The sequence below is a fragment of the Triturus cristatus genome, chromosome 2_1, assembly GCF_964204655.1.
Source record: "Triturus cristatus chromosome 2_1, aTriCri1.1, whole genome shotgun sequence".
NCBI lineage: Eukaryota > Metazoa > Chordata > Amphibia > Caudata > Salamandridae > Triturus > Triturus cristatus.
In genome coordinates this window covers 271,379,003-271,397,719 of record NC_140581.1, presented here as the reverse complement: position 1 = coordinate 271,397,719, position 18,717 = coordinate 271,379,003, and the positions used below count along the sequence as shown (strand labels likewise).

General features: G+C 46.8%; 1 protein-coding gene across 3 annotated transcripts in view; it reads left to right on the top strand.

The window, feature by feature from the left end:
* The first annotated feature begins 359 nt into the window (after nucleotides 1–359).
* NADK2 (NAD kinase 2, mitochondrial) overlaps nucleotides 360–18,717 on the top strand; it is a 690,519-nt gene continuing 672,161 nt past the window's right edge. For all 3 annotated transcript variants that reach the window (XM_085631046.1, XM_085631045.1, XM_085631044.1), the window contains exon 1: nucleotides 360–706. In XM_085631046.1, the coding sequence (XP_085487172.1) occupies nucleotides 503–706 (204 nt within the window). In that variant the 5' untranslated portion in view covers nucleotides 360–502. The remainder of the gene's footprint in view (nucleotides 707–18,717) is intronic.

Sequence of the window (18,717 nt, the reverse complement as noted above, 5' to 3'; positions counted from 1 at the left end):
ACGAGTCCTTGCTCCATCAATGGTCCTACAAGCAGCTCAGCTTTAGTTGTCAGAGGAGGTGTAAAATCCTGCGATGATGTGAGGTGGGTGGGTAATGGACTTTCTGCTTACTTTTGCTCACTTTAAGTGACACACATTTGGTCGTTGAATGTCACTCTTATGTACACTGAAATCCTGAAAATGTCACGCATACGCAATATCATACCTTTGCATCTTTGCTGGGTTGCACAGACCAGGCAGACTTGAGTGACTTCATTTCAAGATGGCCGCAACGATTACGCATACATACCGGCGGTCGCCTAGTCCTTTTTCTATGACAGGGAAAGTTGGTACAAGACTCTTGTTTATTTTGCCTTGGGTATTAGAGCCCACGTGCCTCCTATCGCCGGTCGTCGGTTATCTGGCTGCACGTCACGGCGCAGAGAAGGAACGTAGTTCTGAAGTTGGAGGTGTGACTTTGTGAGCCACGCAGTTGCGTGCTAAATCTGGCTGAGTCCTCAGCATGGGCTCCTACCCCGCCGGGCTCATGTGCTTCCTATGCCTGGCCGGCCGCAGAAGTGCCCGAGCTCTGGGCGTTCGTCGGAATCATCACTCCGATAGCTTCAGGCCAGCCCGTGTGGCTGTGGTAGACAAGACCACTCGCTACGAGTTCGAGCAGCAGCGCTATCGTTATGCTGGGCTCAGCGAAGAGGACCTGAAAGAACTGGTGAGTGAGTGTCTGTCTGCTCGGCAGAATGGTTCGTTGAAAAGCGTGGAACTGGGAGGCGGAGCCCAGGAGCAAGGACCACAACGGACTAGAGGGGTATGGGTTTTGTAAGGTTAGAGTGCCATTGGGGCGTAGGTGGCAGTGGGACAGGCATTAGTGTCAACTTGTTGAAGTAAGGGTCCACTGATGGATGACCTAAACGTTCATCATCAAAATATTTCTAATGTACAGCGCGCTGTCATCTTCGGATAATGTGCGTGGTTTATAAAAAGTGTAACTAAATAAGTTGGCTAAATTGCAATACGATAATGCCCTGTGCCATTGCGATATTTAATTCAGTTTGAGCTTTTATTGGTCCTGAATTTTGTGTAGCTCTGCAAAACAAGCTCCTTGTGTGTTTAGCTAAGTAAGAAATAAAATATACAAGTAAGTGTGTGTGTGTACATCTACATTAAAATAAAGTGCAGACTAGGTCAAGTGAGAAGGTCTGATTAGAGGGTGATTGGGTGAATGATGGCGTAAGAAAGCGTGTGCAGTTTTTAAAGCCACGTTAAGGAAAACCACCCAGTTTGACAGACTACTATGGCCAGTGGATTCCATATATAAAGGAAAATGGTATTATGGGAAAAATTATATATGCATAAATTACCATTCCTTCAAAAAGTAAAATGCAAAAAAACTTCAGAATAAAAAATAAAATTTAAATGCGTTGATAAGTAGTTTTGATATGTACGCATAATTACAGGTCCTTCAAAATCGAGTTTAGAACTTTAGGGTTCTAGAGGGACCTCAAATTGGTCACCAGTTTGTTTGTGTGTGTGTGTGGTTTTTTTTTTTTTTTTTTTGAGATGAGGTTTAGAATGTATTTATTATTAATTTAAGATTAGGACACAGTGAATGATTTGTTTAACTGATGTTTTAACTTCAATGCACTACCAATTCTGTCAGGAACGTTTGTAGTTTTTTTTTATTTTTAGCACTCGCGTCTTTGTATAGACATTTAGGCAAGCACTTGCTCTAGTATTTAATGCAGCCTGGTGCACGGCCCTGCCAAAGGCAAGCGAGTAGGTGCACAGACTGTGCCAGGGGCCATTGGCCAGAGCCGCTGCCCCTTGTAAATCAGATATTTTGTGTTACTCTTCAGATGCTCTGAATAAATGTAATCATTCGCCCAACATGATGGGTAAACATCCTCTGGATCCTGCGAATGTGCAGAGTGAGTGCTCATTGTGGGGCTATGCTTGGAACACTGCTGTAATTGTGAACGAGGAATTCGAGGTTAATTTATTTGGAACATGCCTTAACGTATCAATCTTTTGTATACGTGATACAGTGGTAAACTAAGGGTCCCCAAATTTGTGGCGAGTACCAACTGTAAAACCAGGCTAATGCCAATTACTTGGACTTTGTTCTTTAACGAAATTCCGGTCTGATTTGCCAAATTTTTATGTGGATCATCCTATATGATATCGTCAATTTAAATTAATTCATTCCTCGACCAGTCCTTGGTAAATTATAAACCACAAATCTGCTGTAATTATTACCAGAACAGAAGAGATTCGTACTTAAATGTTTTGGACGCTCATGTAGTTATTGTTTTGTCCTGATGATGACCGATAATGTCAACAGCGGTCAAAACGTCGACGCATTGATGTGGCCGACAAGTGATGAAGAACGCATTGTTATGCATTGTGTTCTAGTGTTGTCCCAAACCCTTTTGTTTATGTACAAACCCTTCCCTTTGCCACCTTTTTGATTACACACTGTATTGTTTATTTATTGTTCGTGTACTGTGCTTGAGCTTCATTGTCCTCTGTCTTAATTAATATTTTATTTATTTATTTTTAATTTTTTTTATTGAGTTAAATAGTAATCATACATGCAACACAGAGTAGTGGATAGTACAGTTACTCATACTTTTGTATATTATGCAGGGGTCAGCAAAGCGTATACATTAATCAATTACATCTCTGTTCTCACTTCTGCGTATTTCCAACTCAATCATTGGGGATATACATATGTCTCCACGATATGCATTCCATTTGGACCATTTTCTGTCCCATTTTTTTTGGGGCACCCCCGGGTTATAAATACTTCCTTCTCCGCTATCATGCACTTGTCTAATTCTTTCGCCCAGACTAGAGTGGAAGGCGGAGCCCCCCCCACACCCTCTCGCCAGTTCCCGCTTGACTAGTGTGTATCCCAGGGTCACAGCTGTTGTTCAATTTCCGTAAGATCAGTTGCTGCCCAGATATTTGGTAGTCTCAGCTGTGGTGCAAGAGTCACCTCTTTTCTCAGTGCGGTCTGAATGTAATTTGTGGCCTCCTCTCGCACACGTTGGACGGCAGGGCAACCCCAGATAATGTGATAGAAGGTGGCAGGTCGTAGGCAGCCCTTCAGACCGAGGTCGCCAGGCCGTGCGCCTATTTTAGCCAAGGTGGTCCCTGTCATATAGGACCGATGTAAAATCCTAAGCTGTATTAGTCGAAAGCAAAGTGTGATGGCTGCTTCCCTGGGAGACATTAGGGCCGGCTGCCTCCTCATCCATGGGTCCCAAGTCTTTCTGCCACTGCTCTCTAAGTTTACTAAAGGTGTCGGGCAGATTGTTACATAGTTTTTTTATATGTTGAAGATATGGCTTTCGAGTGTAGTGGCCCATCTAACAATCGGTCTTCTAATGGAGATGATTCTGGTATATCTTTAAGATTTGGAAAAGCTGTCTGTAAGGCGTGTCGTATTTGCAGGTACCTGAATAATTCCCCTTGAACCATCTGGTAATGTCCCCGGAGTTCCTCAAAATTTAAGATAGAACCCTTTTTAACCAAATCGCCCACCGCTGAAATTCCTATCATGTCCCATTTGTCGAACCCTGGTTGGTGACATAGCATGCCTAATCTCTGGGTGTACCGCAATGGTGTTGCCTTGGTGAGGGTGGCAGCCCAGTCGAGAGTTCACGTGGTGCCAAATCCCTAGTGTGTGCGAGGTGGGTCCAAAATATCTACCCTTCCTGGTTTTTTAATATAGGGCTCCTAGATACCCCGAGCGGTCTGCTTGGTATCTGTCCAGGGCGTAGTCTGGATCGTTAGGGAGGTGATATATCCAATGATTTACAGCTACCAGTTGTGCGGCCCAATAGTAAAGCTTAAGGTCAGGTAGCGCTATACCCCATCATACCAACTTTTTGGTAGCTTTTCAGCGCCACTCTGTGGGCCCTATCATCCCACAGCAGCGTGCGGACCAAACTTTCCACTGCTGTGAAGTATGCATCCGGGACACGGTTTGGGTAATTCTGAAGAACGTAGAAAACGAGCGGAAAGGCCAGCATCTTGAAGAGGGTGGCTCGGCCCACTAGGGACAGGGACCGCCAGTGCTTTACATTAGTTCGTAGCCTGGCTAGCGGGGTCGCTAGGTTATGGTTGTGAAAAAGAGCCGGATCCGACGTTACAAATATACCCAAATATCGGAACCCTTCTCTAGCCACTTTTATTGTACAGTTCACTGGAAGACGAGGGATCTGCCCACTAAGCGCGAACAATACGACTTGCTCCAATTAATTGCATATCCAGAATATTTTCCGAAGTTTGTAAATATATTTAGGACAGCGTGTATGGATTTATAGGGGGAGGCAAAGTACAATAGTATGTTATCGGCATATAAGGATATTTGGTCTTCCTGACCCTCTACCCATTTCAGCCTCCTTACCATTGCGTCACGACATATCCACGCGGCAAGGGGTTCCAGAATAAGAGAAAGTATCAGTGGAGACAAAGGACATCCCTGTTGGGTACCTCTCCGAGCGTGAATGCGCGGGACGTGTAGTTATCGACTCTCACTTGCCCCTGTATATTGGTATAGAGCAGTTTAACCCGGACCCAGAAATTTGGGGCCAAATCCCATCCTGTTTAAAACCTCAAATAGGTGTGGCCATTCTATAGAGTCGAATGCCATGGAGGCATCCAACGACAGCACCACTGCATCTTCTGCCAGGAATTCTCTGCGCGCCATCACGTTGTGGAGATGACGAGTATTGAGTGCTGTGTTTCTTCCTGGCATGAAGCTAGATTGATCAGGGTGGACTAGGGAGAAGATGACTGCAACTAGTCGCATGGCCAGGACTTTTGCTAGGATTTTAGCCTCTACGTTTATCAGCGAGATGGGCCTATACGAGTCACACCTGTCCCCAGGCTTCCCTGGCTTGCAATTAACTACTATAGTAGCCAGACGCTGGTCTTGAGGCAGCTGTCCCTTCTCATAGCTTTCGTTGTAACTAGCTGGTAGGTGTGGGGCCACTTGAGAGGCCGTTACTTTTAGAAACTCGACAGGAGTGCCATTCGGTCCCATCGCTTTTTTTTTTTCCCCCCCCCCCCCCCCCCCCAGCTGATTCGACCAATGGCCCGTTGAATCTAGTCATCATCAACGGTATCCCTATCTGATTCCGAGAGTGTCGGCAAGTCGCTGTCCGAGAGGAGTTGACGAAAGTCTTCTGCTGTGTATTCGGTAGAGGGGAGTATATCTTCTCGAAGTGACCAGCGAATTCCTCCGCTATGTCCCTAGGATGAGTAAGTGTCGCACCACTTGGCAGTGTTAACCTAGGTACCCATCGTGTTCCCCGTTCTCGCTTCTCGGGGATGGGGAATTCCTCTAGCCCGACGCCCAGAACATATTGTTTGGGGTCAGGGGCAACAAGTTTTAATGTGTATTTTGTCCTTGGGACAAGTAGGCCCAGCCCCCTACAACACAAACCCTTTGGCTGCCAGATTGCAGTAACACGTTATGGATCAGAGAAGGGCACTGTCTGCAGTTAAGGTAATATTTGTGTCCATGTGTTAATGCTGTTCAAACCTGTATATATGGTTCATTAATGCAAAGTCTTTATTATTAGGATAAGCGCTCTAAGTAAATGTTGTAAGCTCGGACTGCACTACTCACAGTGGTTCCAGTATCCAGTATAAAAATGTGCACACACGTTTTCAAAGTTTAGCAATACGATGCTGCATATAATGCTCCCTAATGCTCTCTGATTGAATGCAAATATTTGCATAAGCTTGAAAGCAAGATTGAGGAGTCTTTGCTTTCAAACAAATTGTTCACAAAAAAATGCAAGTAGGAATAAAACCTTTAGCTAAACTACTGTAAACTTTTAGGTACCATTTCTTTTCAGCATCATTTAGTAAAATGTGTTGATGCATGCGAGTATTACCCAAAGAAGATTCATAATGGAAAATCAGTGTAACCAGTTTCAATAAGATTACTGGAAACATAAAAATAAACCAGCATTGGCAAAGCCAGTAAGTCTTAAATTGGTGGTCAGCCTTTTGGTTTTGTCAATGTGTGACTTGTTTTGGCATGGTTTTTGTAAAACCTTATTGGTGTGGGAGCTGCTGGGTCCTCACCATTATAACAAACATTAGCAAAAGCAATAACTGTTTTTGGTCTCAAAAAGCATACATTTCCACAGTAGTTTGTGGCACTGAACAAAACTATGTTGTGTGCTGATATGCTCCTTGTGAAAGAGCAGAATGACGTCACTCACAATGAAAACAGTTGATAGAGAGAGACAGAATTTACACAAAAGGTCATGGTTAATGCCAGACCTAATTAGGGGTCCAATTATTAAAGAAAGTCTCAAAAGTGCACCCATGGTATATGTCCGTGCAGATATCCAACTTTTGGGAATTCAACAAGTTTACACAGGAGGAGGCTAAGAAATAGTACTCCTGGAAAATATTTGTGAACTGCATTTTAGCATGAGCAAATATGCATGTCTAGATTTGCTCACGTGAAAATCTCAGTGTTTACAAGTTCACTTTCCCGCCAACAAATTTTTTCCCCAACCCTGGAAGAAGTTTCACATCTGCCATTGTCGGGAGTAAAGTTTCAACCTTTCTCGGTATGGGAAAATATTAGAAAAGAGTGAAAACCTTTAAAACATGCAAGTTAATAGGTTTGCACAGACCCTGGAACTATTGCATACCACTACCTTCAGCCCCAGTATGCAGATCTGCGGAAACATGGCAATGTAAAAGAATGGCTTGTATTCAAACCCTACTATGGTATGAGCCCTGGCATAATCAGAGAGGCTGTATCAGAGCTCTTATATAATGAGATTGCTGCCATAATTTGTCGCCGCATTACATATAACAAAAGGGACTAGTGGATTTTTTTACAGGACAAGTAGATTTATGAAGCAATCTGCCCCATCGACAAGTAGATATTTTATTAAATTCCACATCCCTGCTTCTCCAACCATGCTAGAGTTTTGCCGGCCCTGTCACCCAATTCACACAGTCTGTGTTCCGTGTTGTTTGGCCATCATATGTTCTCTAGTTTTAATCCTGTATTCTTCTTGTTTAAGAGCCAAGCGATGGAGAGTGTCTTCCGATGGGCTATTCGCATGGTCAGACTCCAGTTGTTGTTCTTCATCCACCTGAACTAATAATCAGCACTTCTTTTGAATATACCCAGTTTTTAAGGACAAGACTTGCCCTTTCAAGACCACTTTATACGCCTCCCATATAGTTTGTGCCGAATCAACCCAGCCCAAATTTTCTTTCAAATAGTTGCCCGTTTGTATACATAATTCCTCTTTTATGTCAGGAATTTTCAGAAGCCACGGATTTAGGACAATCGTGGTGCGTGGCTGTCGTTCCCAGTGTGTGAATTCGAACCTTACCGGGGAATGATCCGAAATGCCACTCGGCAGGACTAGGGGTGTGTCTAAAGTTACCTAATGAGGATGTGTGTGTTAGGAAATAATCGATACGAGATAAACTTCTGTGTGCATTGGAAAAATATGTGTATTGTGTCAGTCAGCTGCAGCGCTCGCCCAACATCAGTCAGCCCCATCGCTGTTGTAAAGTCCGCCATGAGCCCTTTCGATCTCGCTCCTAGTCACTGTGGGTGCTGATCAACTGTGTCATCCATCGTCATATTATAGTCACCTCCCAGGATTAAGGTGCCCACGGGAAGATCGGTCAGTATCCTACCAAGGTCTACCAGGGCTTCTTGACACAATGCTGGCGGCAGATATAGTGATCACGTTAAGTGGTCTCCCCTCCCACTGGGCCTCCAAGACTGCAAATCGTCCCCCAGGGTCCGCCCACGTACGGTGCACAATAAGAGGTGTACTTCTCTTAACCAGGATGTTTGTTCCCCTGGAGCCTGTGGTGTAGCCTGCATGTACTAGGAGTTTGTACCCCCACCTAGTAAGGGCTTTGCTTTTATGCCAGAGCAAGTGCGTCTTTTGCAGTAGTACAAGGTCCGGAGATTCTCTTCAAATACTGTTGAACAATACCCCTCTTGATTTTGTTTCCCATCCCGTTCACGTTCCTGGTTAGAACAAAGAGGGACCGATCTCTTTCATCCACCATCTCATACCATGGTGAAAATTACAATACAGTAAATCAATGAGAATGAACAATCTGCATTCGATACTAGCTGGTCCCGAGTAACCTTCCTCTGCATATTTCCCCTGCTGCTGAAACCGGCTAGAACATCGGTACGTTGCAATATACAATTATCACGTAGCAAGTCTAACAAACATTGAGAAAATGAACACCCCTCCCTCCTCCTTTCCCTGCCCCCCTGCCCGTGGATTTAGAACTACCCACTCCCCAACTAGTCAGAGTGCCCCCCCCCCCCCTGAAATCCCGAAGTACTCGGGCTCAGCCAGCCCCCATCCCTGCTAGTTGCACATTACACCTTGTCCGTTGCGGCCTATCCATTGGCAGTTCCTGTAAAATGTCTTGGGAGTCTCTCCCTCAGTGGGGTGCAATTGAAACAATTTATGCAACAGTTAAATCCCCAATCAACCACATTTGTACGTAGACCATTACAACAGTCTCGCCACTTCTGCGATATTTGCACTTTCAGATGGGTTCTCCAAGTGTCTCCTCTTTGGCCTGGGTCCTCCATTACGATCCCTTCTTTGGCCCCCCCACCTTGCGCCACCCCTCCAACCAGTCCCACGCTTCCTCTGGCGATGTGAAGAACCATGTCCTGCCGTCAGATTCCAACCTGAGCTTCGCCGGAAACAGCACGGTGTAGTTCACTTCCTGGAGCTCTTTTTTTCACTGCCTTAAAGCTCCGTCGCTGGGCTTGTACTCTGGCCGTGAAGTCCAGGAATTATGTGACTTCGTTGTTATCAATCCTCAGAGGCGGGCTGGCTCTTGCCGTCTGCAGTATATCTCTGTCCCAATAATTGAAGACATGGGCGATGAGGGGTCGGGGGGGGGGGGTGTGTGTTTAGGTCTACCTCCTGGCACCCTATGGGCCCTCTCTATTGAGAAGTATCGCAACAAGGTTTTGGTTGTAGGTGTGTGGTCATCAATTCCTCTACATACAGGTCGGCTGCTGGCCCCTCGGCCCGCTCCGGAACGCCTAGTATACGCATGTTATTGCGACAGGCCCGTCCTTCATATTCATCAAGTTGCTGCGCCGTTCGCTCCAGTCTATGCTGCAATTCAGCCACCTACATTTGGAGCTGGGATGTGTCCGACTGCAATGCTGTCGGAACAATTTTGAGGTCCTTCACCCTTTAGTCCACTTTTCGAAAGTCCGCTCTGATTAGAGATACCTCCACGTTAACTGAGTCCAGAGAGGTACACACTCCACTTATGGGCGCCATGACGTTGTGGAGTGTTGGTTCCGACCCCGGATTGGGGGCGTATGGCGTTTCTGTTTTGTCCGTTTGATTCGCTTCTCGGTCGTCCCCTGTTTTATTCCAGGCGAATTTGGCAAGCTTGTTTTGTAAAATCGGGGCCTGCTGCAGTAGTTCCCGCCGCCTACCCAGCGAGTCAAGCAAACTCGCCGTCGGCCTGTCTGGTTTCCCTAAGGTCCCTTCTCTTCGGTTCTTAGTGTTTAGGACTCCTCTCCATGTGAGGGCACTCGCTGTGTGTGGGTATTCCACATCGATGGGACCTCAAGGAGCTGTGCTCCAATCGCCTACTCTTCCCCGATATCTGCGGTTGGGCCTGGAGGTGATGTCGCCTATCCCTACTGGCAATGCAGCTGCTCCTGGACCAGAGCTATCTCTTGATGGTTGGCTCTCTTTCCGGAGGTTAAAGGCACCTCTGACTAAAATGGGAGGTGCGGGGGGATGTCTCCTCCCTCTGCACAATGAACTTGCCTCTTCAGGTGGTGGTGGTGGTGGTGGTGGTGGTCATGCACACCCTGAAACCCTCTTGTGTCCTATATCCTCCCAGGCTATTCAGGCAGCCTCTGGGACACCCCCGGTTTCATGGATCATGTCAGCAGCTGCTACCCTATCCGCAGTGCCTCCGCTAGGCCTACGTTCCAGTCCACTCGAGAAGGCGGGGGGGTGAGGCACTGCTATTGGAAATTGTTGGTTCTGCCCCTGGGACACTCCGCCTCTCCCTGCCGCTCTCCCCCGTTCAGCAAACAGTCCCTTTCTGGCCAGGCCCGGTCGAGGCCCATCAGAACCTCAAAGCCGGGGCCTCAATTTATGGCCTTCGCCCCGGGACATCTGCCCCGTTACCTTCAGTCCGTCGCTTCTACGATGGAGACCCCACAAGCCGTTTCCTCCAGGCCAGCCGCCTTCTCCGACCCCCCCCCCCCCCTCCACTACTCCCGGCCACAGCTTATCTAGATAAGGTGTCGGCTTGCAGGCGCTGCCGGAATCACTGCCCCACTTTCGCCTGCCTGGGCGCCGCCATATTGGAGCCTCCGTCCTTGTCCGTTCGGCTCTTTGCAGCATATCAGGTAGGGCTCTCCTCACTTTCGTTTCGCCCACAGCTGGTCGCACAGGCTGTGCCGCAATCTCGGAGCAAATTTACAGCTCCCTACGACCAGGATAATGCAGGATATTCGGCGGGGATGTGGGAACTCTCTTAGCTAGCGGCCATGCTCGTCGGCTGCTAGCCACACCCCCCGTCTTAATATTTTTAATGAAATGAATAATACATTTTCTATGAATTGATGTTTTGTTTACATGGGTTTCATATTTATCTTTCTCTTTACTTTTTTTCTGTTTCTTAATTGATTTGTATGACTTAGATTGTATTATTTTGTGTTGTTTGATATGTTATGTCAACTTGAACCGCTGTCAGGATTTCAGTAATTTAAAACCTGCCGCTTGTAGTTAAATACTACTACTAAACCCCCCCTTAGCATAAGCTGGAGATATTTATTCACTTGGAGGAGGAGCAGCCTGAAGTTCTCTTCCTGACGGAAACTTGGTTATCAGAGAACAGTTGGGCAGATATAGTGATTGCACTCTCTCCCAGGTACGCTATGGTAAGGAATGACCAGGTTGGGGGAAAAAAGGTGGAGAAGTTGCTATTGTTTTTAAGGAAACAATTGGGTGCCAAGCTTCCCCTTTGGAGATTGCAGGTGTTGAAAACCTACTTTTCCCAATTAAGTTATTGGACTTGTTGACCTTTACCGGCTTGCTTTTATGTAGACCACCAGGGTCAGCTGCGGATTTTGTTCAGTTCATATCCGTGATAGTAGCAACATATAGCCTTCAGTCAGCAAATTGCATGCTGCTGGGGGACTTGGAACATTCACATAGATGACACATCATCTACACACCTATTAGCAATACAGCTTTCTCAACAGTTCCTCTCTCCCACCCATGTTAAAAGTTAAATCTTGGATCCAATCTATTCAAACATGCCTAACATGAAGGTGGACTCTACCTTGCCAGTAATATGGACAGATCATCTAATGGTGCAGTTCTATATTCCCTGGAAAAAAAGTAACCAGCTCTGACACATCCACCCAGACAATGGTCTAAGTTGGATGTTAAGAGCTGAGAGATGGCTCTTGCCAACACTATCCCAAGTCTGGAAGGCTATGTTTCTACCTCTTATTCTACATCCAGGGAGTGGATAAATTCGACATTGGACAAGTTAATACCCATGAAAGTAGGCAAACGTTCCCAAGCCAGAACTTGTGCAATAAGGTTCTCTTCAGAGCTAAAGGAACTCCAAAACAATTGTAAGAGGATATGGAGAACTCAATATGATGATGGAAAACAATTTACAGGAAAGCTTTAAAGAAGTACCAGCATGCGATCCGCAAAGCTAGGTAAAAAGATGTTGCGGATAGAATCAATCACTCCTCCCAGCCTACTAGAAATGTATTGTATTGTAAATTCATTCTTAAAACCCAAGGTCACCGAAATGGGTCCTCCTCCTCAAGTACGATGTGAAGAACTGGCCAGCTACTTCTTGGGAAAAGTTAGGCATATATTTGTCGCTATTAGAGGACTCTGATTTCTCTGTTAATCCCCCAACTGGAACTATTATAGGATTGGGCGGAGGAGTTTCTAGCTGGATGGTGGCCAGTTGCCTCAAATTACATTGGGGCAACACAGAGGTTATGGTCGTAGGAAACAATCCTTCCCTATAGGATCAGCTTTTGTGGCCATCCGTCCTAGGGGTGCGTCCCCTCCCTAACCCTGAAGTCAAAATCCTTGGGGTGATTTTTGACAAAGATTTGGCCATGGCCTCACAGGTCTGGAAAGTGATAGGAACATGCTTTGGCCTTTTTAGAGTTCTTAGGAAAACAACTAAGTGGCTCCCCATGGAAAGCAGAAGGATAATCATCCAAGGGTTTATGTTATCACGCCTGGACTATGGGAATTCCCTTTTCATAGGAAGTCCCTCTTATGTCATAAAAAAAAAAAACGTATTCAGAACGCAGCGGCCCGTCTTGTGTTGGGTCTTTCTAAACGGGAATCCATGCATCCTGCCCTTGCCAACCTTCACTGACTGCCAATAGCCGAAGAACACAATTTAAAGCTTTATGTATTGTTCACTCGCTAAAACATACAACCAGCGACCATATACTTCAGCTTCTCATTATCCCTTACAAAGGTGGCAGAGCTGAGATCTAATGACCTCTCCCCATTAATGGTCCCCAGAATCAGGAGAGCAAGAGGTGGAGGCCGCTCCTTTGAATATCAGATTGCAAAAGTATGGAACTCACTCAGCCTTGCGCTCAGAGCAAATACAAATAGGTTGAGCTTTAGGAAACAGCTGAAATCACATCTGTTGAACGAAAATTGTGTATGTCTTACTGGGTCCTACTAACTCTGGGAAGCCCGGTCCTGGGTAGCTATGCGCTCTACAAAAAAAACATTTAAGTTGTTTAAGGTGACCAATTGTACTGTCTCACTAAAAGGATGGTATTTTTTTTTTTTTTTTTAGAACCACATGCATGGGTGGATCAGTGGGCAAATTAATTGTTGTGGCACTGAGCCAGAAGTGTTAAAATATACAGTATTTCCATTACTGTCTTGCAGTGTGTTCCCATGTTTGGTCTACTTTTCTAGACTGAACTAATGTAGTCGAGCTACGTGGTAACAATGAATTACTAAATTATTGCTGTTTATAATCAATAGATATAAAACGTAATGTACATTTTAGGGGTACGATGAAGAGGGGATGTTACAGTACAAGGCAGCAAAAGTATTCTAGAAAAACCAGAAGCTACCTGACAGAGAAGACCTGTCTTCTTTGTAATATGTACTTGTTAACCATTTCTATTGAAAGTCTAAATGCTCTCACCTTTGTGTGTAATTAAGTAGTTTTATATACATTTCTAAGACAATTGAACCACATCCAGATTTTTAAGAAAGCCTCGTATTGTAAAATGAAATGAGAAATATTTTCCCAGGATGGCGGCGACTTAATGTGATGAGATGTAAGAGAATAAGAAAAAGCATTTAAAGGCCATGCTTTGCAAAACACTACAGTTCTGTAAGAAATTGGGTTATTAGTTGAAAGGGATAAGTACCCACCTCAAGTAATAATCTCAGATCTTGTCAGGGTGAACCCTTAAAGTTGCTAAATTATCCTAATTCCACCTCCCTGGTAGCTATTGCACAGAACAGACAGGCTTAACTTGGAGGCAGTGTGTTAAGTATGTATGCAGTACTAAAACTGTAATAAAGTTGAAATGCAAAACAATAAAAATTCTCAAAAAGAAGAATATTGTATAGTTTGATAAACAAAATCCAATATTGGGAACCAGAAATATGAATTTTAAAGTCTTTAAGTAGAGATGGTTGCAGGAATCACAAAGCGTCAATGATAGTCGATGGTTGCTGTATAAGAGGGCCTAGGTGTAACTTGATGGTGACTGTGATGGAGCACGGGTCGGTGACACTAACCAGCTTTGTCCTGGTCAAAGATTTTACCTTCTGACTTTAGTCCTTTAAGTCCCCACAGGAGTACGCTTGTAAAGTCCCTCAGCGGAGGCACCTAGAATCTCACAGGCAGGGTGGACCGTCCACAGGAGCGCCAGGGTGTCCCCCCCCCCCCCCCCCCCCCCCCCCCCTCCCCCCCTGGGTGCACCATCTGTCACATACAAAATATTTTCAGTTTTTTTTTTTTTTTAAATTTGTTATCTTGCAATTTATAGGGGTCACAGGCCCACCTTTGCCACCGCGATATAGGTTTAAGTTGTATCAATAACCATATTTCTGACAAATAACACCTACCAAATACGTAGGTGTCATAAACCATAAACTTATAGACAGGTTCCGGTCTCCAAATTTGTACAAACGGTGCAATCATCATAGTGTGCCACATTTAATATACTGCTTACACATATTTTAAAAAAGAAAAACGCTCATTGGGGGTATACCGATACAAAACAACACAATGAAACAATTCTCAGGCGGGGGGAAGGTCAATACCGCGATAATCCGCCCATCTGGTCCATATTTTGCGGTGTTTAGCGGGGCATCCACGGGCCTCGAAAGCAGCAATCTCAGCCCCCATACATTTGTCCAGTTCAGTTTTCCATTTACCCAGGGCCGGGGGTGATGTCGCCTTTCACATTTGGGCTACATCTCTTTTGGCCACTGCGAGAGCTAAAAACAAGAGGTGTTGTTTATACCTATTGCCCCCTATATCATCCGTGGAATGTAACAAGAAAAGGCGGGGGTCGAGCGGGAGATCCCAGGACAGCACCTCATGGAGACTCGAGCGAATTCTGCGCCAAAATGGCTGTAACGCCGAGCAGCTCCAAACCGTGTGTAGGAAGGTCCCCTCTTCCCCACCACATCTCAGGCATACAGGGGACTGAATAACCCTTATCCGCCACAGACTTACCCTAGTGTAATATGCGCAGTGTAGATATTTAAATTGGATAAGCCGAAAGCGCATGGACACCGCTGCACACCTAGGGCTGGTGATGGCTTCGGCCCAACCATCGTCAGTGAGGTCAGGTATGTCTGTTTGCCAAGCATGCCTTGTATTGTCCAGTGTGGTGGGTGAATGGGTTGTCAGTGTGTGATGGACCTATTTGATCTTGTGAGGTCCTAGATCCCCTGTAAGCAGTCGCCCCTCCAATGGGTGAAACTCGGGGAGGGATTCTAATGTGTGGATCTGGGGACGAAGTGCGTGTCAGTTGAATTAACTTATAGAATTGCGTTTTATGTAAATCAAAATCGGTCTGTAATTGCTGAAAGGATTTCATGGTGGTGCCGCCCATTACATCGCCAAGAGTCGAAATCCCGACACGGTCCCACCCTTTGAACCCCATTAATGCTGCTACGGCGCGGAGATATGTGCCCTGCCATAAGGGGGTCATTTGAGTAAGCGTCCCCTTCCATCCCATCTGTCGGGTCTTGGCGAGCCAGAGCTGTAACACCACTCTACCGGCCGGAGGTAAGTCATCGAGGCGAACTGTGCTGTATAATAAATGAAGGAGCGGGACCTGATCCATAGCAGCATGTTCTGCCGAATATGCGGGATCTGTGGGGGAGCAGTACAACCATTCGTTTATTACCATCACATGAGATGCTACATAATAAGCATAAATATCCACTGCGGCGATCCCGCCGCAATATGTGGATTGTGTACATGTGCGAAGCGCCACTCTGACCGCCCCGCCATTCCACATGAATTTATTTCGTATGGCTGCTACTTGTGCGAACCATGTACGTGGAATCTGGTATGGGTAATTCTGGAGACTATATAAAATAGGGGGCAGTGATACCATTTTAAAAATGGCTGAGAGCGCGTTCAGAGAAAGAGGGAGAGAGGACCACACAGAGGTTCCGTTATGAAGACTAGCCGTCAAAGGGGAGATATTTCGGACAAGGGGAAACATATATGCCAAGATACTTGAATCCCTCCGTCGCCCGGGAAAGCTGCGATGCCCAGGTGTCGCGTCCTTGATGTCCGCACACAGGAAATAGAATAGATTTGGCGGGGTTGGCATGGAGGCCCGAGGAACCTCCAAAAACCCTAAGGATTTCAAGTATACGAGGGCCAGAGTTCCAAGGATCGGTCATGAAAAAGAGGACATCGTCCGCATACAAAGCTATATGGTCTGAATGCCACTGGGACCAGTCGAACCCCCGAAGGACCGGATCGCTCCTAACCCACACCGCCAGGGGCTCTATCGCGAGAGCAAATCATAGCGGGGACAGGGGGCAACCCTGTCTGGTGCCCCGCTGGATAAAAAAAGGGCTGTGAATGGTATCCCGCAACTCGGACCGACGCAGTCAGCTCCGTATATAACAATCGCACATAGGCCGCGAAACGAGGCCCCAAGTTTTTTGCCTCAAGGAGCTGAAATAGATGCACCCAACTCAGGGAGTCAAACGCCTTATCTATGTCGGCGAGAAGTAAAGCAGCTGGTCGAACCAATGTCGGGGCTGCCGCCATGGCATTGTGTACCCGTCTGATATTATGTCGAGTAGCCCTGTGTGGCATAAAGCCTGATTGATCTGTGTGGATCAAGTCACTGATGCAGCTGCGCAGGCGATCGGCCAACACCTTCCCCAGCAATTTTGGTTCAAAATTTGAGGGAGATGGGGCTGTATGAGGAAGGGTCCTCCGAAGGCCGGCCAGGCTTATGAAACAGTTCAATTTCCGCGTGCCGCCAGTCCCTAGGCAAGATGGTAGATTCCGCAGCCTCTTGTATTGTAGCCAATAGATGGGGCCCCAGCGTGTGTATATTGGGCCTGAGGAATTCAATTGGGAACCCGTTGGGCCCGGGAGTGCGGCCGGGATGGAGGGCATTAAGAGCCCCAGTGAGTTCTTCCTTGGTAATGGGAGCGTCCAGTCATTCCCAGAGGTGATCGGGGAGCCGACAGAGGGATATCCACCAGAAACTCTGCAATCGGCTCCAGTGAAATATGTTCCTGCCTGTTATAGAGTGCAGTAAATTGCCTGGTGAATTCCGCAGCGACATCTTGCGGTGTTGTGTGGAGGGACCCATCGGTGCCACGGATGGCGGGGACTACTGCCGGAGACGTATACGCTCTGCAAAGTCTATGGAGCATCTTACTGGACTTATCGCCCCAGTGATAAATTCGGTGTTGGGAAGCCTCCCATATCTTTCGCTTCACCCATGAGGTGCTGCAGAAGGTCCCGCTGTGCCTGCAGCAGGTTCCGGCGAAGAACTGGACTAGGGTCAGTATTGAGTTGCAAAGCGAGTGACGCTTGACATGTCTCTAAAGCTTCCAACTGGTCCCGCTGCGCTCGCTTTTTCATTTGTGCGATAACTGATCTCAACCCCGCGAACCGTCGGTTTTAGGGCTTCAATAGAGTAGTCCGGGAGGGGGCTGTGGGGCCGTTCTCCTCAATGTATGTGTTAACTGCGGTGTGCAGCATATCTTGGTATGCCGGGTCTCGAAGGTGCCATGGTGACATCCGCCACCGGAAGGGGAGTTTACGGGAGAGAGTATGAAAATGTAATCGCAGCGGTGAGTGATCAGAAAGCCCCCGGGGCATATGAGTAATATGAGAGAATCTGTGCAAGTGTATCCGCGGAGTGAAGAAATAGTCTAGCCGCGATTGTGAGCCGTGTGCCATGGAGAGATGGGTAAAATTTAGTTCGGAGGGATGATATTCGCGCCATATGTCAGCCCACCCCAGGGTACTGGCCAGGGTATGCAATTTTGTCTGGCCTGGTAGGGATGCACTGACTGGACTGCGCTGACGATCCAGTGGACACATGGTGTCATTCCAGTCGCCCCCCAACAGTGTCAAATTCTCGTGCACCTCGCCCCAGGTTGCGACTAGTTTGTCGATAAATGCAGTCCCTAATGGAGGGGGCGCATATATACTGCCTGTGGTGACCCGCTTCACTGATAACGTGCATGTAACGAAAAGGAATCTACCACCCAAATCCGCCTGATGTGTAATGTATTGGAAGGGGACCCTACGATGGATGAGGATAGCCACCCCCCTGGATCCCCGAACAAAGCCGGCGTGATACACATGATTAAAGCCAAATCGAGCTAGACAGGGCGTCTTGGTGCTTAATAATGGGTTTCCTGTAATAATAGGATATTGGCCCCGCACCTTTTGGCCTGGTGTAAGATTGCACCACGTTTCACCTTGCTAAGAAGGCCCCTGACGTTCCAAGAGACCACCGTTAAGTCCCCAACCGATGTAGCCTCACCTGATACTAACACCCCTTAGGGTAACAAACGCATCAAAAGGAGGAAGGAGAGCATGACCTGTCTGTGGAAAAAAACATATTACTACAAATACAACAAAACCATATTTCCATCACCCCCCCACCGACACTGCCCAAAAATAGGAGTATCTGTCGCGGTGTGTAATGTAGGATACCCCCGCACCCACACCAATGAATCCCTTCCCACCCTATAAACATACCCAACAAGGGGGGGGGGGGGGCACTGAATCTGTGGCCTTGCAACCCCATGGCCATACCCCACACCCGCCCAGCAGAGACTGAGAATAAATGGTTACTATATAACCCAGCCCTCAAGTCAACTTGCATTTAAGAGGAGAAAATCCCTCTCCCGGATCATCGCCCAGGGAAGGCCAATAGGAAAAAGTTACTATATAGACGACCCCCAAGTCAACTTGCAATTAAGATGTACACACGACTTCCCAGTCATCCATGTGGCCGCTCCGAACTTGCCGATCTTCTGCTGGACCCAGAGCCATGTTTTTTTTTTTTTTTTTTTTTGCATTAAGTGCGCCGCGGGCGTTGAGTGCATGAGGAGTCCGAGTCCACTACTGGGGGAGAGTTGGGTCATAGCTGTGGGCGTT